This window comes from Anser cygnoides, chromosome Z, assembly GCF_040182565.1.
Source record: "Anser cygnoides isolate HZ-2024a breed goose chromosome Z, Taihu_goose_T2T_genome, whole genome shotgun sequence".
NCBI classification, from domain to species: Eukaryota; Metazoa; Chordata; class Aves; order Anseriformes; family Anatidae; genus Anser; species Anser cygnoides.
Window position 1 is genome coordinate 77,916,737 of NC_089912.1, and position 26,344 is coordinate 77,943,080.

Consider the following 26,344-nt stretch of genomic DNA (forward strand, 5'->3'; position numbering starts at 1 on the left):
CATAAACAATACTCGTCTAATTACTCATCGCAATTTACACCACTTAAACAGCTGCAGAGCCTCTCACAGCCACACCTGAGATTTGTGTCCCACTGAGCTAGACGTGGCATGTAACCTCTGCAGAGCAGGCCTCCCCCTGAAAAGCTAATCATTTAATCAATGCAACATAGATGTACTTGGGAGGATAGCAGAGAGGCAAAAACATGCAGCTGCTGCCTCCATTTTCCACAGGAGAAGCAGAGGCAGAGAGCAGCAGGGTGGATTCCCCAGAGCTGCACTGGAGCACTGCAGCCCACTCAGAAGAGAAGTTCATAACGTGCTGCCCCAATGCTCCAGTCACAGGACCTGAGATCGGAAACAGCTTCAGATCTGAATACTTTCAAATTTCCTCTCAGGAGCAATTATGTTGCCATCTTTTAGCAAAATGACTGTGAATTGCCAGCTATCCACCAGATGGACTAAACAAACCAGCTTTATCTGCTTTAGTAACAATATGGACAAAAATTTCTCTAGGAACCTGAAGCTTACGGTAATCAAATGCCAAACTATGTACATACCTGTTTTAAAAATGGCTTTTTCACTGGGCAAGCTACATCCTGTACAGTTCACAGCCATGACCCACACACTGTAAGTGCGATCTGGCTCCAGGTCCTCCAAAATGCAGTGGCTTTCCTTCACTGTCACTCTGTATTCTTCCACCAAAGCTAGAAGAAACATACACAGGCTGTTACACCTATGCATTTCACTGGTAGGGGCCTATAATTGCTACTTTCAACTCATATGTAAAAAATAGTGTGTTAAAGTCCAGAATGTGATACTAGCCAAGATCTCAATATTTTACTCCAGCTCAGTTTTGACAGAAATCTTTTGACGTGCTCTTGAGTTGAGTGCATTCTCAGTCCTACCAAGGACTGAGCTGCAAACTGGGACATAAAATCAACAATTATCAACCCTGGTTTCATTTCTTTAGAGAATAACCATTTCTTACAGTGGAATTTATATCCCATGCATCCTTTAGTGTGCACACACATATGCACATGCACACATGGATATGTGTAGCACCCAGGTGTTTTAAGTGACTCTGTGATCAGCCTGTGCTTTTCAATGAATGAGCATTTGAATCCTCTTTTCTCAATTTCCATATTTACTCTTTAAATAATGTAATGTCATTTTGGAAAAAAAAAAATCTGGAACGTGGAAATACTATGGAAATACTGATCATCTTTTCCTGTATTTTTTTTTATTAGGACACATTTCCGAAGTACATGCAGGGCCCTAAAAACCTAATCAGGTCCATCCTTTTGGGACCTCTGTCTGCAGTCCCCATTACTACCCATGGGGCAGCAGGGACACATCCTCTCTGAAGGTCAGCTTGCTTCATAAAAGCACCTAAATACAGATGTTGCTGTTTCTCTATGAGCAACTGCCCTGCACTATGCAGACCACAATATTAACTTGTATTTGGCATGAAGGAGAGAAGAAATGTCATCTACCTCATGCTCTCCTCCACTGTTATCCGTCCTATGTATGATTTCTTCACTGCATCCTGGGCTTTCCCTTGTAGCTCGGCCTCCCTTCTGCTGACCTGAGATCATTGGAGAAAGGGCTGCTGCTGTCATGAAGGCAAGACTTTACGCACCTGCCTCATCTTTGTTGGCTTGTGGCTCCTCCATACAATACACCTGGAAGCAGTCAATGGCATCCCCTTCATTCACAGTCCAGTAGACGGCAATGGAGGTGCTAGTCGCTGAGTTTTGCTCCTGAGGTATTACACTAGGTGTCTGTGGGACTGAATGGAAAGTCTTCAGTTGTTATTCACACCCCTGTATATACAGGTGAATTTACTACATGCTCAAGAGGCAACAAAGTTGCTTATTTTCCCAAGGGTTGTTATTTTCACAGAACAAATACATCAAATATTTGAAATATGGACGATACTGGTGAAATTTTGGAGCAATAGGTGTGTCTGAATTAGAGAGGAAAGAAATTAATTGCTCAGAATAGAATCTGATGGCCCATTTCCCTCACAGTCCCAGCAAATTAAGATCCAGTTCTGGGACCACTTGAACCCAGCACAAAGCTTGCGTTCATGCATTGTGCAGATCTCAATGTCCTTCCCTACAGGACCATTGCACAGATGAGTAATTTCTTCTCATTTCAGACTTCCAGCAGGGTGAGGGGAGCAGCAAGCTGCCTCCTGGAGCAGCACACCGCCTCCCAAGCCTGTGGCAATCATGGACATGCAGAACTGTCACAAAACCCCAGTGGCATCAAGGACCCCTCTCCTTTCCCCAGGAGACCTGCTCCCTCGAATCACAGAGAGAGCTTTCCACCTCTGCACTCCACTTCACAGGCACTCTGCAGGCACATGCGCTGAAGAAGCCCCAGGAGACGCCTATTACCTTCAGGCCATCTCCTCAGATGGGCCAGGAGACCCTGGACCTCAGTGCAGGCTCCTTTGGGCGACTGCCTTCTACATTATCTGACCTCACCAGAGGAGTGAAAATCCTATGGAAAGGATGCTTGTGAAAGTGGGGACTGAAAGCACTTGTTTGCAGCAAGCAGCACAGGATAGATCACTGATGGGGAGAGGGAGCTTGCAAAAACAGACAGCCTCCTGCAGAGATGGACATAACTGACACCAGAAACACAGGCAGGGGAAAGGAGCTACCACACTGGAGTGGGATTCATGCAGAGTCTCAAATCCACCGATAGACTGGCAACAACAGCCCTATGCTTTTAGGATAAGGAAGGCTCAGACCTCCTGCACTCTAAGCCTGAGGAGCAGGAGGCTCCTTGCTATCCCATCTGCCCAGAAGTGGACTCATATTGCAGGTAGACAACTGGGTACTCCTGGCTGGCATGGTCCTGTCCCCTGCAAACCCAGCGTGGTCCGGATCCTTGGTGGGTTGGTGAGCCTGAATTTTGCCTTAGCCAAAGCATCTACACTCCAAGAGACAGTCAGGAGCATCCCTCACAAAGAGTGCTTCAAAGACCACCACAGTTCCCCAGATTTAATTTAAACTTTGTCTGCTGATATGCACAGATCCATCCCTGCTGAGATATTATTTCCCTCTAAGATTATGGCTTAACAGAGAGGGAGGGAAAAGAAACAAGCAAAAAGCCCCCAAAGATGTTCATTGTTAAAGTAAATGCAGGGAACAAAAATACATGGGTCTTTATCCTCATCTAGTAAATTTCCATATTGCATGAACTCTGTTAGAATCTCAGCAGAAAGCTTTTACTTTTTCTCCGTTATCTTCATAGTAATGATGATGATCCCCTGTGGCATGTACAAGGCAAATGCAGATGCTGACTGTTGATCTATGCAGAGAGCTACCGGTACAGTAAGATTACATCTGTTTCCCACTGGAAGAAAATATATCTTTTTCATTGCTAAAAACAATACATATTTTGTCTTTTGACTGCATCTACAGTTGGTCAATCTAGAAATTGATCACCTTTAGGAAAGGACTTCCTTTTAGTGGACCCAGTGGGAAAATCAGCTTGCCTTTTTTTTTTTTTTTCTGTGAAGTTGCCTAGAAACTGCCATTTATGATCACAGAAACCCCACAATTACAATATTTATTCTTATGCCAAATCTGAAGAGAAGCTAGCTTAATGAATGAGACTTCTGAAAAAAAAACAAAACAAAACACAACAACAACAAAAAACCTTATGGATCAAAATTGAGTTCAGTAACAATGAAAAGCATTTGATTTCTAATTTACTTTTGCATAATAAGAAATAAACTTTTGAAAGGAAGTAATTTCAAAGCAAAAAAAGTTGAACTATTCTCTATGGAAACAGAACACTTCTGTGTTATCAAAATGCTAGTCCTTTTAAAATGAATTTTAGTCAAACAAAAGAACTATTTGCACCACAATTTTGACTAAGTTATATTTTTCAACAGAAAAGTGGGACATTTTCTGATCAGTTCAGTTTTCACTGAAGTGATTCACTGAAGTAAGGAAACATTTTGTTAATGCTACCTTATCTCCATGGCCCCCAGGTGAGAAAAAAATAATCCCAAATATTTTATGGATATTTACACCTTTCTGGTGTAATAGTAAATAATATTTTCTTTGCTTCGTGAACTTCAAGACAAAGAGCATTTACATTCCTCTGTGATTTTAATGAATGATTGTTACCATCACAAAGGTCCTTGTCTTTTGCTATGAATGGGCAGCACTCACAGTAGGCTTTGGAAATAATGATTTTCTCATTTTGAAATGACTTAACTCCTCTTCTGACAGAGCAGAAGTTCCAGTGTGACCAAGGGCATACTGCAAGGTTTTCTTTATGCTTACACATTTGTTAATGGGTAGTTTACATGGAAGTAGGAAGAATTTGAGAGAAAAGGACTTTCCATTAGTGGATGTGGAAAATTTGGAAATAGAGGGTGTTTTGAAGGAAAGATGTTTTTGAAGCAATGAAAATAAAGTTCTGTGAAATTGTTCAGTGAAAGACTATTATTTTGAAGGAAAAATATGTTGATTGGAGAAACATAGCAAATTCACATCTATTTTATCAAATGGCTTCAGTCAAAACAAATTCTGAGAGTGTCTGGCATTTGCCTTCAGTATTTGATAAATGATGTACTCAGAGCTTTAAATTCAAAACTGATTTCATGTAGGCATTTACCTTCATTTTCCTTCAGGAAGGGCATAGTGTTGAAAAACTATATATATATATTTGCTCTACTGCTCACCAAAGCAAAAATCACAATAGCCACTGAAATACTTAGAAGTGGAAGTGAAGAATGAAAACCGTGTATTTTAGAAAAAAAGAAATAAAAAAGGAGTAGAAAGCATATAAGATGAAGAGCCTTGAAGGCTGGTTGCTAGCTGTCATTTCCAGTTTGTAAAAGCAAACTTGGTCTGGAGCCATTTAGTGTTCAGTAAACATGGTAGCTAATGCATACAAAACTGAAAAGCAGATCTCAGCAGTCTGGGGAAAAACATGTTGGAGTGACTTGTGGGAAAAGGAAATACAGCGTGTAATAATTAGGTCTGTTCTGTATGACCTTGACATTAGATAGCAACCTAGGAGGAAAGCATGGTTGCACACAGGGGACTGATAGGGAGTCTAGGAACTAAACTACAATAGATAGCACATTTGCAGTACTAAGTGAACACTTGGTAAGTGCAGGTTAAAAAATTAAAAAAAAAAAAAAATCTTTTCATATGATTTCCTAAAGAAATAAGGCTGAGATAACACTGCATGCACAAATGCCTGTCTGACTTCACCTGAGAAGTCTGGAATACCTTAGGCAAATTCACAAACTTTACAGGGAAGTGAAGGTCCGAGAGATATTCAGTACCTCTACATCTAATAAAAGCTAAGTGACCACTTGCAGGAGAGAGACAGTCTTCCCACAGTAACATGGCTGAGTGCGCTCAGCTCATAATAGACACAGGAGTCTGCACAAGACAGCACTTCTCCAACGTCCCACCTGATAATCCAGCAAGGGAACAAAGCACCTAATGGAAATTTGTGCTCTAGCTGCACTGTGCAGGGACCAAACATGAGAGAGAGGCATCACCTGAGTAGCCAGAGAGTGACTATGACGGCAGCGTCGCATGTGACAGTGTATGAGAGGTCACAAAAATCATGACAGTGAGGTGTGAGATCCCAGAAAAAAAAACTTGTCTTGAGAAGGCTACACCGGACTGAGACCCCATTATGAGGAGCAGGGATCTTCCTTGACAGCTGACCAGAACCAGATAATTTCTATAGGTGTGCGTACAGACAGAGCAGAAAGCCCACACAGGCAGGCTTTTCACAGTGTATGCAATATGAGACAGAGATAAATAAATCTCTTTATCACATGCAGTTTTTGCCACTGTCCTCAGTAGAGGCTGTTTGCAGCTACAGTTATCACTAGCTACACCCATACAGAGGGGTTTCAAGGCGGTTTCATGCACGTGGCACAAACCCAGGGACCTCAGCCATCAGCCAGCCCCTTGCTCTCCTCCCCCCACTAGCACTGCTGGGTCTGCCCCCACTTGGAGGAAGCAGGCTCGGGAGACCATTTGATTGAGTCTTCTGTCCCTGCCTGCAAGGGAACAGAAACTTCTTTAGCCTCAGGAGACTTACAGATAAAAGATCTGCTGCTAGTCTGAGATACTGATATTTTAAACGAGGCAAGAATGGAAGAATCCCCCTTTTTAGCACTTTTCCCTCTGCTCATCTTAATGCCCTGCTATAAGCCAAACACTTGTGCACAATTAGACTTCATTTTATATTCAACTCTGATTGCTAATTATATGGTTTGCAAATTCATACTTCTCAAATAGATACTGTTTTTAGCTTCCCAAAATTTAGAAAGCATTGCCAAAATGTTAGTTTTTGTTAGTTTTAAGATAATATCCAGAGTCTTACCAGCCACATGTTTTAAAGAGTGCTGGTTGCTTTTTCCTGGACTGTCCGCGTAGTGCTCAAACAGTGGAAAAGCACTGGGCACCTTTTCTAAAGAGAGAGTAGTATCCATTGCAGAAAGTAACCTATGTGGAAGAAAACATAGCTGTGTAAATCCCTTGTGGTGTCACATAACTTGCAAGGTCCAGAAGCAAAGCACATGCAACGTGCGCTTCTCTAAATATTTCCCATGAACTTGAGGACAGCATGCAAGGAGAAGCTGTTTTCCTGATTTTGAACATTTAGAGCATACTGAGATTTCAGATAAGGAGTGTGGTGAGAGCAAACACAATCTGTATACACTTGATCCGTGAGAACATGAGGATTTGAAGTTCACAGCAAGAATCCCAAGAACACAGGGGTTTGGGCTTGGTAACACACTGCCTTTAAAGGTTACAAACATCAGAACTGAACTACAGCTGACTCCAGAGACGTAATGTAAAGCAGCCACTTGTGGCAAGCAGAAAAAAAGGGAAAAAATAAAAAAAAAAATCACAACAAGAAGAAATACAGATTCCACCTAATTAGCCTGTATTTGCTGAGTTCATTATAGGAAAAAACAAACAAACAAACAAACAAAAAACTATATATTTTTAACTTTGAGGCAGAAGCTGCTTGAAGGGTATGAAAGATTATTTTTTCAAAGCAACTGAATTTTACCTTTTTTCCCTGCTTTTTTTTTTTTTCAGTCACTGAAGTAGTTAATTATGCATAATTTTCACAAAGCACAACAAACATAAAATATATTTTCTTTAGAAAAGCATGCATTGTGATACAGGATTGTTCCTAACCTTTTTAGCAAGTCAGGTATTATCAAATAAACTGATAAAGTAATAACCAAACCCATGCACAAAACAGAATCAACTTTAGGTTTAGCATGTAAGTTAACAAATAGAAACTAAGTATACAGAAAGCCTTGAACAAAAAACCTACATGCAGACTGTCACATTTTGCTATACAGCAGGTGAGTCCAAATTAATAATCCTAATTCTGCAAATTAATGGAAACTGTGAAGGGATGTTTGGCAGATACTCATCAGACCATTCTCCTGGGGTTGTAATTTGACTATGAACTGGAACACTTGTGTCATTTTTACATCTCAGTCCAAAAACCCACGTCAGCATGTGTATCACTGTCATGACTGAGGCAACACTGACAAGGGTAGGCTTGCACCACACAATGCCCCAGCCCCTTGGGCAAAGTCATTGGTGGTGGTTTTTGAAAATGCACAGGCAAAGAGGAATTTCCCTTGGTTTGTGGACTTGCACAGGAGAATCCTGGAGACAGCCTGTCTAAATATTCATAGTTCACCTTGGAAAATTTATTGGGTGAATATGAACCTATAATTGAACACTTCCTTCATGAAGGATGGGTGTCATCAAAATTACTCCCTTGAGGAAATTGCACATGGCAGAGAATTATTTGCAATGTATGTATTTACTATTTTCTGCAGGTGGGCCATGATGCAGTTGCGATGACGTGTGAGCCCTTACACACATCCTGAATCAGATAGCGTCGATGAGGAGACAGGACAGGATTGCCCTGTAGTCTCCTGGTAAGCTTTGGAAAGAGCAATGATGGAAAATGGATAAAACAGTTACTTAGTCACTTTTTTTTTCTTTCTTCTGAAGTTTTGTTCACAAATACAGCCTATCGACCCCAGACATGTGAGTGATAATCTGCATTATAACCTTTCAGAAATCATGTAATACCAAACCAGACCAGTAAACAAAAATACGTAATAATGATGCTAAGAGATGTGAGCATAGACAGAACGGTTTCTATTATATGTGTATATAGTAATAACTACAATGAACATGCTTAAAAAAGCCTCTGTAGAGATTTAAAATTGAGTTGATATTTTAAAATTCTACTTAATTGATATATCACAGAACGTGTGAAAAACACCTCAAAAACAGTGTATTAAAGCAATAAGTTTAAAACATCTCTTAATTTCATTACTTGCAAGGTTTCTAAAAGTTACTACTGATATTAGCAATGTAATTAGTAAATGAAGCATCCAGCAGGTGAAGCCTAGTATTCACTGCAGTGCACTTAACCCATACTTCATATACCTTTTATTCAATTCTTTAGATAACTAAGGAAAGAAAGGAAGAAATGTATTAGCAGTTTTCAAAACCCTAAGAATGCTGCAGAGCCACTCATCTAGCAGTTCTGGTACTCTCCACAGAGATAAATACACACAGCTTTATTGACTTGATATTGGCTGGGATGCTGCTCATTCACACCTGCAGAGAATTTGTTTCCTTAACAATATTTCACTTCAAAGCTCTTGCTCAGCAGGCTGATGGAGTCTGTATCTGGTTTAAAACTCTTGAGGACTCAGTATTCAATATCTAGCTATAAAGACCAGGGCACAGTCAAATACTTTTCTAAATGAAGGCTATAGCAGAAGGAAATCATTTTTACATTAATAACACTTAATACGAATTCTGGCTGAAATCTCCTTCATTGCTTCTGATTGCCAGAAGTTGATTTGTACCCACAGAGGAAGAGTTTCTCTCATATTTAATGAATCTTAGCCAACATCTCCTGTCTCAGAGAAAGAAAAGTTCCTGTCCTATACCACTAGCAGTAAGGGCCAAGGGATCTTTTATGATTTTATCTAGTTAAAACCTTGAGGGTTCTGGGAAATGGTTACACACTCTACAAAAGAATTTCAGATTACAAGGTTTTCTTTTTGCCAGAGGACTAATCCAGTACCTTGCAAAGTTCAAGAAGTTAAAATACATTTCTCGCCCATCCCAAAGTATCCTATTTTCCAAGGCACTGACTTGGTTACAGGATATTAAGTCACTGGGTAACTCAGAATGGGGAAAGCCAAGTATTGCTCCACCATTTCTATAACTGGTGTGTGGATTGGGAGCTTCTACACAGGAAGCGGTCTTATTTTGCATGAATGATCAGTCTTCAAACAGTAATTTTAATTTTTCATTTTCTTGCTTCCCAGGAAAGCTTCTGCAAATTCCAAACTATTGGCTAATTCTGTAACAGCTAAAGACTGTTGTCCCAGAAATCCCATCCCCTCCTGATACACTTCTGTAGAGGAGAAAATGCCACAGCTGACCTGTGGGCAATTCTTGCAACACAAGAACAGTCTTGGAGGACCCAGGCCATTAACAATTAACCTGCAAGACTCTCTGAAACCAGCTGATAACTGTATCAGCCAGGTAACTCAAGTCATACAGATTCACAAAGTTTTTAAAATCCAGAAAGGACCATTACAGACATGAATGTCACATTCACATTTCTAAACCTAACCCATTTTGAATTTTTTCAGTAGTAAATGTTTATCACAGCCAATCTGAGTACATAACTACTCCCAGCATCTCCTCATAAAAACACAAACAAAACCGAAACCACCAAAAGAACCCAGTCTACTTCCAGGTTGGGTAACTTTCAATTATGCTTTCTTTTTCCACCTTTCTTTCCAACAGTAAAGTATCTTTTACTGTGACATTTATTATTCCTCAGTGAATAATTCTAGATTAATTATTGAGACGTCTCTCAGCTTTCTCTTCACAAAACAAAATAGATAGAATTATTTTAATGGTGTAAGGCATGTTTTCATCCTATGCATCATCTTTGCAATTCTCTCTGAGTGTTCACATGACAAAAACAACTGATCTGGCAGTTTCAGAGTGGAATAACTGAGCTTGCAGGATTTAGTGATCTTAGAAAAATGGAAGATAAATAACTCATTCTCAGCCTAGGCACTGTGTAAGTGTTTTCCTAACTACAATCATAAAAGCTATGGTATGAATGCCATTTATACTTACATTTAGGAAAACAAATCCATCAAGTTCTTCCATTTGCTTTACTGTTGTCTCCAAAGTTTCCTTTGCTGAATCAACAGTTTGCTGGTAGTTAACCATCTGCTCATACAGGTATTCCATTTTCATCTTCTTCACTTCTTCAAAGTTCTCTGATTTCTCATCATATTGTGCTACCACTTTCTTAAGCATCTCTTCATTCTGCTTTTCCAATAACTCTGCATTTTTCTTACAGTTTTCCTGGAAAATGAAAACAAATGTAAATTGATCTAAAGATCAGACTAAAATTACAACAGTTAATGAATACACAGAATTACACAATCCATCCACCAGACTCCTTCTGGCATCCTGACAGTAAGAGAACTTTATTTCTGTAAGCAAGCTCATCTGGGAGAAATTATACTAGAGAAATACACTTAAAACAATTGTAGATCTTCTTCTTTTTTTTTTTTTTTACTGTGAATGTTTAAAATGAAACTTTTATATTTAAGCATAGAGATGGGTAGTCTGATTACAAAATAGCTAAAAATCCATATTTTTAACTGAAATTAATACAGTCCTCAAGGCTTAAGAACTTACAGGCACTGGGCAACTCATTTAGGTATTCAACACAGGACTCTAAATATAGACACCGTGTGAGCTTTTTAAACACATAACCAAAATTAAGGGAACTTTTTCCTCCAGTGCTTGATAGTCACATATTCCATTTTGCAATGATGTATGAAAAAAGCAGTATTTTGTCTCCCTTAGGGTAACTCTTTTCTGCAGGAGAAGTCAGTTTGATGACTGGAGAAACAGCCCATTTTAGCAGAAAAAAAATGACACAACAACAACAACAAAAAAGGCAAACATAATTTAGAAGCAATTTTGTAGAGGGAAAGAACTAGTACGAAAAAACACTGGACTTACCTCAACAGAGTTAAATAGGGATTCAATATCACTCACAAACTCTTCAATCTTCATTGACTTTTCTTCCAGTGCTTTTAACAATTCACCTAACTGATCCTGAAATTTAAAAAGTTTCAGAGATTAAGTATGTTGTTTTCACGCAGAACATACTTGAGATGAATATTTTGTTTTGCCATAATGGAACAATGGCTAAATTAAGTTCAGGCATCTCCCTGACTACAAGCACAGATATAGCAACTGGAACAGCCACAAAACTGTTTCCAAATGAAAAAAAAAAAAAAAAGTGATCTCAGTTCAACAAGGTGCACAGTTCTCTACAAGTTGTCGAGCACTACGAATTCTACTGTAGCTTTGCTAGAAACAGAGGGCACTCCGAGCTTCTTAAGTGTCCTCAAGAAGATAAAGCCCATAAGAAGGAAAATATGGCAGGTAATTATGAGGTTAACAGATTGATTTTAAGACACAGGCTAACACTGCAATATTTTTAAAATTAGAAATTCGAAGATATTGTCTCTTAACCAGAATCCATCAAAATCACTGATTGAATTATATGTGCAAATAAAAGCAGTCCAAGAAACAACAGCTACCAGAGACAATTCAGAATTTTTTTCTTAGTGCTTCCTGACCTTTCATGAAAGCAAGCTGGAAGAGTGCTCAGGTAAAATTTATAATTTTTAGAAATACGTAATTTTAATTAGCTGGAATAGATTTAAAAGGAAAATTAACATTCTTTGGTAACAGCTTCCTATTATGGCAAACTTCTACAGCAACATCTGCTTGAAAACTAGCATATTAGTTAACAGCAATTAACTATAAATGCACATTGGACAGTAAAACCAAAAGCTAACTTTATAAATATTTAGGTCCAATCACCAATATTCAGAGGCAAAGTTCTATTTGTCAAGATAACTTCTAAAATCTGACAGGTGCCATCCATAGCTCATTTCTTTTATTGTGAAGTTATGTCCCTACAGCTAAAATTCAGGGAACCAGCATTTTGCTATTTTAATGTTTTCTCAGTAATTATACAGAAGTAACAAGAAACATACAAACACAATCTCAAAGTAACCTGAGCCCTGAGTACTAGAAATCATGTGAAGCCGGGCCTGATTTGTGGCCAGAATTAATACTGGCTTCATGTCCATGCTGCACAGCCAGGGAGTGATATCATGGGACATTTATTTGTCGCTTAACTTGACTTGCTGCAATGCAGGTACATTCGAGGGATTGCTGTGGTCTGTGACTTATTGCTGACTTACTGGTGGCTAATTATCACTTCTAAGTCAAGCATGAATGGCCGTATATAAAAAGTAACTCTGCTGTCATACATCTACATACCATGGAGACAGTTTGCAAATGCTGATATTTGAAACTGGCACATTACTCCTCTACTTTTAATTGCTCTTTCTTATATACATAAAAATAACACAAATACCAGCAATATAAGCCCTTCTGAAATTTTAAGGAAATTTCACTGAATCTGAATTATGGACAACCGAACATTTGCTAGAAAAGAGACTTCGCTTTTCAGACACTGGGGTAAGATTAAACAGCTGCTAAACAAGAAAGGAACATCTGTATATTTGTATATAAAAATCTGATATGGGAAAAGTGAAACATCACACGCATGCAGTTTTCACAAGCAGAACTGCAATTAAGTAATGAATGAGCTTCCACAAAAATGACAGAATTTTCACTAGCGTTGATAGCAAAGGTGTACTATTTTGAAATGGGGCACATTTCTATCTATCTTTTACAGTAGTACAGCGTAGAAATAGTGGGAAGAAGTAGGAATTGCAAAACTTACCTGTGGTATAGCTAAAATGATATTGAGGCAGATGAACATGAACTGAACGGAAAATGAGGATGGGGATTCAACAATTTACAGCATAAACTCTGTAACTAGTCTAACATATCCAAACAGCAACACGTAACTGGAATGGAGAACATTTTATGATGATGGTAGTTCCTGCATATTGAGGTTTCTGTACCTTGTCAAATGAAATGAGCTGCTGTTACTAAAATTCTCTTTACAGAAATATCTTCTCATTTATTACTCTACATGTACAAAACGGATGAATGTGCACAGATAAGAAGACTAGAAGATGGAAAATCTGGTAACTGTTATGTATAAATATAGTCATTCAAACTGCTGAACAAATAAGATCGGCTTAGAAAGCCCAGGACTCTTCAGAATACCTTAATGATAAGATACTCTCCCTTCAAGACCTCTGTGTTTAGGAATAATTTTTATTTTATAGATACTGTGACAGTCTCTGGACTGCTCTCTGAGCCTTTCCGCTGACTACACAAGAGGCCTAGAGAAATTAGGCTCAGTATCTCCTTCCCCATCCAGATTAATTCTTACCTTCATCTTGGTTGCAGCAGCATCTAGTGTTGTGACCTCATGATCTTTGTGTTCTCCAAAAAGCTTGTCAATGGCAGATATTGGACATTTGCAGTGGTAACAATATGTGTCTGTCTGCGCTTTCTTTAATTCTCTTTGTGGACTCTCAACTTGAGGAATGTTTGCAGTTGATTTTTCAGGATACATCACCACAAAGCCTGAATCTTCAAGTTCAACAGGTGTTCTTTGCTCTGGTTCATTAACAAATTCATAACTATCCCCAACATGCTCAAAAGAGTCCCTGTCTTCAAATAATAGCTCCTCATGTGTGAATTCAGATGACATTTCATCTTGTAACAGTTCTTCTTGTGTAATCACATCATAGTCCATTGACTCAGCAAGATCTTCATAAGCATCAGGGTGCTGCTGCTCCTCTCTTTGCAAGTCTGTCTTCTCTCTTTGCTGAATGGTAGGAACACATGAGATACTGTCCTGGGTATACTGATCATCTTCACTGTCTTCAACAGGAGTTCTGATATATGGGACATATTTTTCCATTTGAGGAACTGCTGTTATTCTGTGCCGTTCTTCCCGCTTATTGCCAACGTCTGGATGTGCAGCTCCCTGAGAATCGACTATTTGTCTATACTCTTGATGACTCATTTGCTCTGTCAATTCCTCAGTTGTTTCTACAGGTACATTTTCTTCTTCTCTTTGTTCAGTAGTATCACTTCTAGCACCTGAAAGAATTGCTTCTCTTCCAAAAGGAATGGCATGCATTGGTTTACAAATTGTTGCTTTAATGTCACTATCTACCTGGACTTTCTCTGTCTCCACAACACCCCTTTCTGGCAGAATCTCAGTTCCTAAAACACCAGCAGACCTATACTTGTATTTGTCCTCGTAACTCTGAACTGAAATTCCTCCACTAAAAGACTCATCCTCTGGTATCTCTTCCCTCTGTTGCTCTAAGACCTTACCTGGAATTTCATCTTTAAGAATGTATTTTTCAAAATATATTCCTGTTCCATCATCTGTGTCTGAATTTCTACTAGGAAAAGATGCATTAGAATTTCCACTCTCCTCATCAGATGGAGTCTCACCCTTTGTCTTTTCTCCTACTGCTTCTGCATAGAGATCCTTGTACAAAAATGACAAAGCAGGTGGCTCTTCTAGAAGCTCTGGGTTAACAGCAGCAACCGATGTTGGAAAAAATAGAGATCGTTCTAGCACTCCTTCTTCTGAATCAAATAGTGGGGTCCCTGGTGACTTCCGTTCATCTTCTATATTTGTAACTCTTTTACTGCTAATGTCAATTGATTTCTGCAGAGGTAAAGATTCTGGAGCTGCTGCATAGGCCTGCATTTTGCTTTCTCCTTTTGCAGTACCATAAAAGACTTCATCCAGATCCTCAAGTAGGGAAAACTCCTCTTCCAAAGTATCTACCTCTGTGCTTTCTTTAAAAGATGCAGCTTGTTCCAAAGGTTCATTACGATCTTCTGTCTCAGGAAATGATGAACTTGGTCTTTCAAAATGTGGCTTAACTGGGGATTTGTCATCAATCAAGGTGTACTTTTCAAAATAATCCATATCAGCCATACCATTATCAGGATCCAACATCACATCAATACTGCTTTCTGGCAACAGTGGATTTTCCTTTTGTGTTTCTTCAGTTTCCTCAATGTCATCATTCTTGACCAATTCTTTTTGTTCATGGGTTTCTGGCTTTCCCAACATTGAGCTATCTGAAATTTCTGTGGTTGTTCCAGAAGCTAAGGCACTACGGCTATCATGAGCTAATTTCCTTTTAAATGAAGGATTTGTTTCCAAGTATTCTAGTTTATCTGGCATGTGTTTACTTTCTTCTTGATCAACAGAAGAAATATGTGTAGGAGCATGAATATTGAGTATTTCATAACCTTCTGAAATTATATTAAATAGATCTTTTTGTTCAGTAGGTTCTCGATCATGCTGAGTATCTTCTACAGCACTCGCTTGCTCCATTTCTTCCTCTTCTCTTGTTACGTAATGTTCGGGCACTTTAGACATTTTGTCTGCCTCTGGATGTTGCACTGCTTCCCTTCCTGTAGGGTTTACAAACTTAGTTTCACTCTTTGGAGCTTTGTCTGGACCTGGATTATCTGCTTTTGGAGATAGTAAATCATGTCTTTGCATTCTGTAACCAGTTTCTGAGGGCACTCCGTGGGAAATTTCACTTGACACTGAATCAGAAACTCTAAATGTATCTCCTTTATTGACAGCAGTGCCATGAACTTTAAGTTCTGCACAACTTGCAGCTGGGTATTGTTCTGATCCAAAACCAGAAGTTCCCTTTAGAGAAAGCTGAATTCTTTGCTTGTCTACTTCTGTAGCTCGTATAGGATTAATTGAACGAGCTTTCACCTCTTCTGCCAGCCAGCTAGCCAAATCAAAAGATGGAATGTCTGTACTTGGCTTTTCATCAGAACTAGAGCAGACAGACTTTGACTCTGCTGAAGAAAGTCTGTCCTGTTCACCAGAATAATGCTGAGTTTTGTGTGTCACAGTTTCATAAACAAGATCTGGTGAAACAGCTCCCATTTGCTCTAAGGATGTATACTTCTGCTCTGCAAAATAGGGTTGCATTCCATGTCTATCCTCTTCTACGTTTCTGTGGTTCCCAGATGTACCTACTATTTTAGATAGAGATAATGAAGTATTTTGTTTCTCTTTATCACCAGTGAAAGACACAGATACTGACTTTTCAGATGAAGTATGAAAAGGAACAAATGAATCTGATGGTACTGGTTGCTGGTCTGCTACAGCAGTCACCTTTGACTCTGTGCTCCTCAATGATGGCACCTTCTGCACATCAGGTTGTAATTCTTGCTTATCCTGGTTGGCCGTGAATGCGGCGTGACTTCTTAGCTGCTCTGGTGACAAGTATTCTGTGAGGTTTTGCTCGTCTTGTTCTTGTGTGTGCAACAGGGACTTATCCCCCATCTGTGCTACATTCAAGCTTGCTGTTTTAGGTGAATATAGCTGATCTTTTTGCAATTCTATTTCATCATGTGGTGGAATTACATATTTACTCTCTGATTGTGCAGACTGGGGAGTAACTAGCAGCATGCTTTGCTTTTCGTGTTCAGCTAGGGAGCAATTGGCACCCAAATACTCAGAGGTAGGTTTTGAATAAGGTGGAATTTCTTGCTGACGTGTTTCATCAACTGAATAAAATGGAACTGAAGGTTCAGTCTCCAGTTTTGAAGGTACAGTTAAATACTCTTGGCCTTGTACAGTTTCTGTTTTATCTATAGAATATGATGTATTTAATTGTTCAGATTCTAATTGTTTAGTTGTGTGGAAGTAATGTGGAATCTGTTCTCCCTCTGTTTCAGATGTAATTATATGTTCAGCTTCTGAATGTGCAGCCATATGCAAATGTGGATCAATTCTTGTATTCTCTGCTTCTTTTCTTGCGGAGAAGAAACTTGACACAGGCTGTGCAGTTTCTGACTGCTCTGTTTTATAATGGGTGTAAGATAAATCTAAGTGCTCAGGGGACATGCCTCCAGCTACAGGTGGAGACTTTGGACTTCTTTCCATTTTTGTTTTAGAAACAGAATGTGAAACACCCAGAGGTACAGACACTGATTTTTCAGTAAGAGATGAATAGGACTGAATTTTTGGGCTTGCTGCTTCCTCAGTGGAAAAGGATAAATCTTGTTCAGTTTCCCACTCAGTTTCTAACTGAGTAGTTAGAGATGAAGTAGTCCCAGTGTCCCACTTCTCTGAATGTCCTGCTCTCAGTACAGCCGTTTCATGCTTTTCTGCTTGTTCAGTGGAGGTTGAAAAAGATTGTTCAAACTTTGGTTGTGCAGTTTCCTGCTCCTCAGTCCTGCCAAAGGTATAAAATACAGAAGGTGTTTCTGGTTGCTCTGCTTCAACAACAGAATATTGCAAATTAAAACACTGCTCTTCAGGATGGGCCCCATCCTTCTGCTCTGTTTCACCCATGAAGTATGGTGTCTCTGGATGTTCCATCTGGGCAGCCTGTGGCTGCTCTGCTTTGCCATAGGAGTACATTAAACTCGATGGTTTCACTCCATGAGTTTCTAGTTTGCCAAGAGAATATGACAATTCTGGACATTTTAATTTCATTTGTTCTCTTTGCAATTCGTCTGCCTTTCCCATAGAATATGAAAAATCAGAAGGCACAAACCGTTCTTCTGCAGTTTCCTGTATTTCTGTTTTATCAAGCAGATGTGATAAACCTGGCAGTGTTGAGTCTAACTGTGAAGCTAGTTTCTGCTTTTCTTCACCATGTGAGTGCAAAATGGAAGGCTGGGTCATCGATTTTTCCTCTAGTTTGCCAAAAGAATCCAAAACCTCTGGCTGTTGCAGTACTACTTGGCCTGGTTGTGAGTGTTCTGACTTGCCACTTGTATAGGATAAATCCATTTCTTCCAGTTCTGGTTGTACTATTTCATGGTGCTCTTTTTGGCCAATGGAATATGACAAATCTGTATAGTTTGATTTCTGATGTATAGCTTCCTCTTCTATTTCTCTGACTGGATAAGATAGCTGTTTATGTTGCAACTCTGACAACACCATTTCTTGTTCTGTTTTGCCAGAAGAATACAGCAGAGCTCTATGTTCCAGTTCACCTTGCACAGTTTGTATTTCATCTTCTTCACCAAGGGCATATGTTAAATCTTTTTGTCCTATGTCTAGTTTTGTCCTTTCTTGTGATAGTGGTTTGCAAATGGAATATGGTAAACTGGGAAGTTCCTGCTCTGGATGTGTCACTCCGTGTTGCTCTGTTTTTACAATGGGATGGGGTGTTACAGTCTGCTCTGATTCCCATTGCATAGCCTGTGGCTGCTCTATTTTGGCAACAGAACATGACAAACCTGGATGTTCAACCTCTGTTCGTGCTGTTCCTTGCCACTGTGTTTTACCAGGTGAATGTAGCAAGTCCTGATGTTCTGTTTCCACTTGAACAGTTTGTGCTTGCTCTGTCTTGCCAGGGCAAGATGATAAATCTGCTTGTCCCAACACAAGTTGTGCCGTTTCTTGTCTCTGTGTTTTATCAGTAGAATATGATAAGCCTGAATGCTCTAACTCTTGTTTTGCCATTTCTTGTTGCTCTTTTTTGCTAGAGGAATGCAAGACGTCCAGGAGTTCCCCTTCCACTGGGGCCCTTTCTGGTTGCTCCACTGTTCTATGAGTACTTGACAATGTTGGCTGTTCTAATTTCAGTCGTACTGCTTCCTCTGGGTGTAATGTATAGCTTTCCCTCTCCTGTTTGAAATCCAGTTGTGCACTTTGCTTTTCTTTGCTAATGGAAGAGGACAAATCAGGCTGTAGTACTTTGGCCATGGCATCTGAGACATTTGGATGTTCAGGGTCTAGTGCAGCAGCCCATGATTGCTTTGTTTTGACAGTAGAATGCAACAAATCAAGTTCTTCCAACTCAGGTTGTACTGCTTTATGAGGTTCTGCTGTGCCAACAGAGAATGACAAATCTGCATATTCTGATTCTGCTTGTGAGTTTTGCAGTACTTCTGTTTTCTGAACAGAGTACTGCAACCCGGAGTGTTCTGCCTGCATTCCTGCACTTTCCCATTGCTCTTTGCTGAGAGATGATGAAAAATCACCTGGCTTTTCCAGCTCTGGTTGAACTCCTTGTTGCTGTAAAGCACCAGTGGAATGTGATAAATCTGGACATTCCAAATCCAGCTCGGCAATTTGAGGTTGCTGTGTTTCACCAGCTGAGCATGATAAATCCATTATTTCTGTCTCTGGCTGTATAACTTCGTGGTGTTCTAATATGCCAGCAGATAAATCTGAATGAATTGATTTCTGATGTGCAGTTTCTTGTTCTGCCTCACTAACAGAATAAGATAACTGTGAATGTCCCAGTTCTGGCTGTGCTTTCTCTCCTCGTTTGGCTTTGTTGGAAGAATGGAAGAAGCTTGACTGCTCCTCTTGAGCAGCTTGTGCTCTCTCTGTTTTGCCAGGCCAATATGATAAGTCTGGTTTTCCTAGCCCCAGTTGTGTATTTTTTTGTGGCTGTGTTTTATCAATGGAATATGATAAATCAGGATGCTTCAGCTCTGGTTTTGCCATTCCTTTTTGTTTTTCTTTTCCACTATGAGGAGATGCACCTGGAACTCCTTGTTTCTCTTTTGCAGGTGGTGGATGCTCTGTTCTGCCGACAGACTGCACCTCATCAGGGTGTTCCAAGTCTGTATGTGCCATACCTCGCCATCCCACTTTGTCAGCAGGGGATGCCAAGACTCTGTGGCCCAGCTCCAGCTGAGCAGGTGGGTGTTGCTCTGTTTTGTCATGGACATGCAACACATCAAATGGTTCCACTTGCAATTGTGTTGTTTCCTCTGCTTTGTTGAGGGAGCATACTAGACTAGGATGTTCGGGTTTCAGCTCTGTAGTTTTCAGTTCTCCTTCTTTGAAAACTGAATAAGGCAAGTCAGGATGTCCCTGCCCTGGCTCTGCTATTTCTTCCTGTTCTGCAGAACATTCTTGTTGGCCCACAGAATGGGCCAAATGTGGAATTTCCACTTCTGGCTGAACCATTTTCTGTTCAGGTTTTCCAACGGAGTAAGTTAAACCCATTTGCTCTGATTCTAGTTGCACCTCTGATTTATCCAGAGGACGTATCACATCAGCATGTTCTGTCCCTGGCAAAGTCCTTTTGTCATCTGGCCTGTCAGTGGGAAATGATAAACCTGATTGTTCCAAGTCCTCTTGGACATATTTTAATTGTTCTATGTTGCCAGGAGAATATGAAAACTTTTCTTGCTCTAACTGCTGTTTTGGGGTTTGCTGATGCTTTTCTCTGTCAACAGAAATTTTTCTGTTTTTCTGATCCAACGGTATTGCTTCTGGTTTGTTTGTCTCATTGGTGAAATGTGACAAGTCAGTGTGTCTCACTTCTGATTGTGCAATTTCTGGCTTCTCAACTTCACTGAGAAAATACGTCAAACCTGGATGTTTCGAGTCGATTTGTGCAATTCCTGGTAAAGCTCTTTTTCTGGCCGCTTTAGGCAAATCTTTACATTTTGACTCAAACTCTTGAGTTGATTGTTCTGCAGAATTACCAAAGGAAAATGATGTATCTGGATGTTTTGAGTCCAATTGTAAGGTTTCTTGCTGTTTTTCTTCACCAACAGAACATGACAAATTTGGGTATTTAGATTCCACCTCCATGGCTTCATCTTGTGCTCCACTCAGGGTTTCTGATGAATCTAAATATTCTAATTCTTGTTGCATTTCTCCCATGGAGTGTAACTTTTCTGGATGTTCTGACTCCTGCTGTATGGCATCATATGATTTCACTTCACCAGTGGTACATGACAAATCTGGACGTTCCACCACCAGCGGTGCAGTTTCTTGTTGCTTCGAACTAAATGGCAAAGTTGGATGTTTAAACTTTTCTTGTTGTTTAGGTCCATGAAAGGAATATGACAAATCTGGAAATTCTGAACTCACTTCCATTTCCAGTGGAGACTCTTTTCCACTGGAAGAGGGCAACAATGTTTGCTCCAGCTCTGGACATGTTACTTCATCTTGTTCCATTTTTCCAGTAAAACATGAAAGAAGTGGTTGCTTTGATTTGCATCGTGTCACCTCCTCCTGCATGCCTGTACTTACATAAAATGTCTGTTCTGGGTATGCTGGCTTCATTTGCATTTCTTCTTGCATTTGTTCACTGAAAGAATATGGCAGAGGACATGCTAACTCTGGCTGAGCTGTTTCTTGCTGTGCCAAATCCATTTGGTCTATGTCTTGTGAATCTGATTTCCCCCAGGTTTCTGACAAATCTGAATACTGCAATTCCATTTGTGTAGCTTTTGGTTGGGCTTCTTCCAGCTCTTCCAGCTCTCTGTGTTCTGTCTCTTCTTGTTCCATTTTTCTAAATGAATAAGATGTATCTGGCTGGGCCAAACCCAGTGGTGATATTTCCTGTTGCTTACTGTCAGAAGTAGGATAGGAAGGAAATAAATCCTGCTCCAACTGTGCTATTTCCCTGGAATTTGGTCTGTCCACTGAATGTGAGTATAATGATCCCGACTCTATTCCTTCTTGCACTATTTCTCCAGTGGTGAATGACAGATCCCTGTTTTCTGAGGGTAGTACATTTTCATTTTGCTCTCCTTCACTAATGAAACTTGGCCATCCTGGACCTTCTAAGTCTTTGTGGACAGCTTCCTGTGTTGCTTCTCCCTGGGAATATGGGGCATCTGCATGTTCCAACTTTGGTTGCAATATTTCCTGTTTTGTTTTGTCAGTGGAATATGAAGTATCTGCCTCTTCTGCCCTCAGCTGTGAAGTTATATGTTGCTGTTCTTTTGTAGTAGAATATGACAAAATTGGATGCTCAGACTGAGCAAGTTGAGTAGTTTCTCCTTGCACTGCCTTGCCATGTGAGTACAGTTTACCTCCAAGTTGTGGATCCTGCTGTACAGGCTGCAGCTGTTCTCCTTTGTCACCAAAATATGATGAAAGAGAACTGTCCAAATCTACTTGTGCCAATGTTCGTTGCTTTGTTTTATCCATGGGATATGGTAAATCCGAATGTCCTGTTTTCAGATGCCCCATTTGCTGCATCTCATCTCTTCCAGTGGAATCGTATATATCTGGATGTACCGAGTCAAGTTCTGTAGTGTTTTCTTTCTCTACTTCCTTCCTCAAACATGATAAATCTGAAGGTTCCAACTCAAGTTTTGCTGTTGTTTCTTGCTCTGCTTCTTCAGGGGAGTAAGACTCTGGGTGTTCCAGTTCAATAGGAATAGAGTTTTGCCTTTCTGTTTCTTCCTTGTAAAAGGAAAAGTCCTGATATTCTGTCTCCAGTTGTGCACTCTCTGATTCCTCTGTTTCTTCCCTGGAAAATGAAAGGTCTGGATGCTGCAGCTGTGCACGCTCTGATTCCACCATTTCTTCTCTGGAATATGAGACGTCTGGCTGCTCCATCTCCAGCAGTGCACTCTGCATTTCCTCTGTGTCTTCCCTGGAAAATGAAAAGTCTGGATGCTTTGTCTCCAGTTGTGCACTCTCTGATTCCTCTGTTTCTTCCCTGGAAAATAAAAAGTCTGGATGCTCCATCTTATATTGAGCATTCTCCAATTCCTCTGTTTCTTCCCTGGAAAAAGAGAAGTCTGGCTGCTCCATCTCCAGCTGTGCACTCTCTGATTCCACCATTTCTTCCCTGGAATAAGAAAGACCTGGATACTCTGTCTCCAGCTGTGTACTCTCTGATTCCAGCATTTCTTCCCTGGAATATGAAAGACCTGGATGGTCTGTCTTATGTTGTGCACTCTCTGATTCTTCTGTGTCTTCCTTGGAAAGAGAGATGTCTGGCTGCTCCATCTTTAGCTGTGTACTTTCCAACTCCTCAGTTTCTTCTCTGGAATATGAAAAATCTGGATGCTCCATCTTATGCTGTGCACTCTCTGGTTCTTCTGTGTCTTCCCTGAAAAAAGAAAAATCTGGCTGCTCCGTCTCCAGCTGTGCACACTCCGATTCCTCCATTTCTTCTCTGGAATATGAAAAATCTGGATGCTCTGTCTTATGTTGTGCACTCTCCACTTCCTTTATTTCTTCATTGGAAAAAGAGATGTCTGGCTCCTCCATCTCCAGCTGTGCACACTCCGATTCCTCCATTTCTTCTCTGGAATATGAAAAATCTGGATGCTCCATCTTATGTTGTGCACTCTCCACTTCCTTTGTTTCTTCATTGGAAAAAGAGATGTCTGGCTGCTCCATCTCCAGCTGTGCACTCTCCAATTCCTTTGTTTCTTCCCTGGAAAAAGAAAAGTCTGGCTGCTCCATCTCCAGCTGTGCACTCTCTTTTTCCAACATTTCTTCTCTGGAATATGAAAAATCTGGATGCTCCATCTTATGTTGTGCACTCTCCACTTCCTTTGTTTCTTCATTGGAAAAAGAGATGTCTGGCTGCTCCATCTCCAGCTGTGCACTCTCCAATTCCTTTGTTTCTTCCCTGGAAAAAGAAAAGTCTGGCTGCTCCATCTCCAGCTGTGCACTCTCTGATTCCTCCATTTCTTCTCTGGAATATGAAAAATCTGGATGCTCCGACTTATGTTGTGCACTCTCCATTTCCTCTGTTTCTTCCCTGGGAAAAGAGATGTCTGGCTGCTCCATCTCCAGCTGTGCACTCTCTTTTTCCAACATTTCTTCTCTGGAGTATGAGAAATCTGGATGCTTTGTCTCCAGTTTTGCACTCTCTGATTCCACCATTTCTTCTCTGGAATATGAAAAATCTGGCTGCTCCATCTTACGTTGTGCATGCTCCAATTCTTCTGTGTCTTCCCTGGAAAAAGAAAAGTCTGGCTGCTCCATCTCCAGCAGTTCACTCTCTGCTTCTTCTGTGTCTTCCTTGGAATAAGAAAAGTCTGGATGCTCTGTTTCCAGTTTTGCACTCTCTGATTCCAACATTTTTTCACTGGAGTATGAGAACTCCGGATTCTCCATCTCCATTTGTGCACTCTCTGCTTGATTGTTTTCTTCAGTGGAAACAGAAGGGTGATCCATATCTACTGCTTTATTTACAACTGAACTTTTCTGTGTTTCTTCTTTTTCTCTGCAAACAGCATAGGAAATGCCAAGATATTTGGAATCTAACTTTTCAGGAATACGTGAATTTAATTTAACTCCTTTCTCCTCTGTTATCTGAGTGGAGAAGTCTTGTTCTGACTCTGTTTGCTTCTGTAAGTGAACATTTTGCTTTTCTGGTATTGGGGTCCTTTGACTCTCCGTTTTTTTAACGGAATACAATGGACCTGAAAGATCAGTTTTTGACTGTGCAGTTGCTAACGAGTGACCCTCAGTTTCTTGCTTCTCTGTTTCATCCACAGAATGTGGTAAAAGCACATGTTCAGACTCTGATTGTGCATTTTCTGATGACTGAGGCATAATATCCTCCTGTCTTGTTTCGGATGGAGTGGAATATCTGAATTTAGCTGATAGAGCACTAGGTAAGTAAGACTGAACTGCTGACTTCTGTATTTCCTTCTCAGGATGTTCTGATGCAGATGCTGTAGGCAAAACAGGTTCAGTGCTTTGTCTATCTAATTCACTAACAGAATCTTCTGAAGCAGGCTGTGGTGCTGAACTGGCCTGAGTTTCCTGTTCCTTTGGTTCATCCAGAGGATCTGATGCTGTCAGCAGTGATTGGTCTGTTTTCTTGTTTGCAGTTTCAGCTGAAGGAATTGGCACTTGTTTCTCTGATTTGTCATCAGGCTTTAATGCAATGGATGTTGACTGCTCTGTTATTGCCATTTTGGCCACTGGTGAATAGGAGAAACTTTGCTGCTTCCTTGCTTCTTCAGGAGGGCAGGACTTCAGTGACTGTCCTGATACCTCATCTGGAGTCTCCAGTAGAGATTGTTTGTCTTTTCTTTCTTTATGCTGAAGAGTTGTTTTTTCAGCAGAGCTTGAAAATTTGTTTGGTGTATCTTTCATTTTAGTAGGTTTAATATTTTGAAATGAAATATCATCTTTATTAGTATGTTGTTTTTCAAGATGTGTTGCTGAAGAATAGCTTTGATTTGAATGTGTTGCAGATTGTTGCCTTTGATTCCTTCTTCTTTCTGATGGTGTTTCAAGATTTCTGTTTATCCTCTGGAAAGGTTTTGGATGTGTTGCTTCCGAAAATGAACTGAACTGATGCAATCTTTCTTTTACTGATGTATCTAGGAAGTGTTCAGAATCTCCTGAAACCGAGCTCTTTCTTTGGATACTAGTTTTCTCTAGTGTTTCAGGGGCTGGCCCAGTTCCTCCAAAAATGGAGTTGAACATCTGGATTCTAGCTTTCACTGGTCCTCCAAGGATCGGCCCTACTTTTCTCAGTCTGTTTTCTCTAAATATTGATCTTATCGGAGCACGTTTTACTGGTTCTTCTGCAATGTTCTCCAGATCTTCTTTGTCATCCAACATTTCCTCATCTGTATCTCGTGTTTCCATCTGTTCAACATTTAACACTGAGCCCTGCACATCTCCTAGAACAGTTCTTGGTTCTTGTCTCTGCATTCCAGAAGAGTCACGTTTTTTGTTGCCCTGGCCTCCTTTCAGAGTTGTAGGCAGTGGCACCCTATTTGAAGGTTTACGCTTCCTTTTCCGAATAATTTTACCTTCGTCCATGATAAAGATAACTTTTCCTGGAGGAGAACCTACTGGTGAACTTTCCATACTGTAAAGATCAGAAGTTGTGCTAGTTTCCGAAGTCCAGGGAGTAGAACATCTGCTCGAGCTGGTTTCCCAGGTTATTCCACTATCTTCACTTTGAACTGTTACCATAGAAAAGGAGGGGTTAGTCATGATGTACTGCAGCTTGGGTTTCACATCTTCACTTTGGATAAGATCTTTTAAACTGGAGAAAAAAGAAAGAGAAAAAAAAGAAAAAAAACGCCATAAAATCACATAACATCAAATTACCGCTGTGAAATCCAGTGCACTAAAACAATAATGTTTTTCAAACTTGTAAAAATACTGCATGTGCATATATTTTGAAACACAAGCAGAAGCAAAGTCATATTTCATCTGATGAATGTACTTCAGAAACATTTTTCTAAGTGTGCATGTTGCAAGGTTAGTTCACCGAAGGAGAGGTGTTTAAATGCTCTTGACAATGCAGCAAAAAGTCTTTGATCTGACCTTGATTTGCCAGTGTGAGACTGAATGGATTCTGGGGCTATTCTCTAGTGCCTGATTATCTCACAGTATAATTTAAACCTTGCACTAAACATTTATAAAATACTGTCAATATTTTAATAGCATCCACATTTGCTTTGATATAATGTGCAAAGGACTAGCAAATCTAACTTGTTACCGTCTTCACCTATGTTTCATTGTC

The 26,344-nt window shown here is 40.1% G+C and overlaps 1 protein-coding gene across 1 annotated transcript in view; it reads right to left on the bottom strand.

The window, feature by feature from the left end:
• CMYA5 (cardiomyopathy associated 5) overlaps positions 1–26,344 on the bottom strand; it is a 46,309-nt gene that overhangs the window by 13,158 nt on the left and 6,807 nt on the right. Inside the window, exons 2-8 of the mRNA XM_048079496.2 lie at positions 13,492–25,861; positions 11,124–11,219; positions 10,221–10,454; positions 8,496–8,518; positions 6,385–6,506; positions 1,640–1,789; positions 558–704 (exon numbers count right to left, since the gene is read on the bottom strand). Coding sequence (XP_047935453.2) covers positions 558–704; positions 1,640–1,789; positions 6,385–6,506; positions 8,496–8,518; positions 10,221–10,454; positions 11,124–11,219; positions 13,492–25,861 — 13,142 coding nt within the window. The remainder of the gene's footprint in view (positions 1–557; positions 705–1,639; positions 1,790–6,384; positions 6,507–8,495; positions 8,519–10,220; positions 10,455–11,123; positions 11,220–13,491; positions 25,862–26,344) is intronic.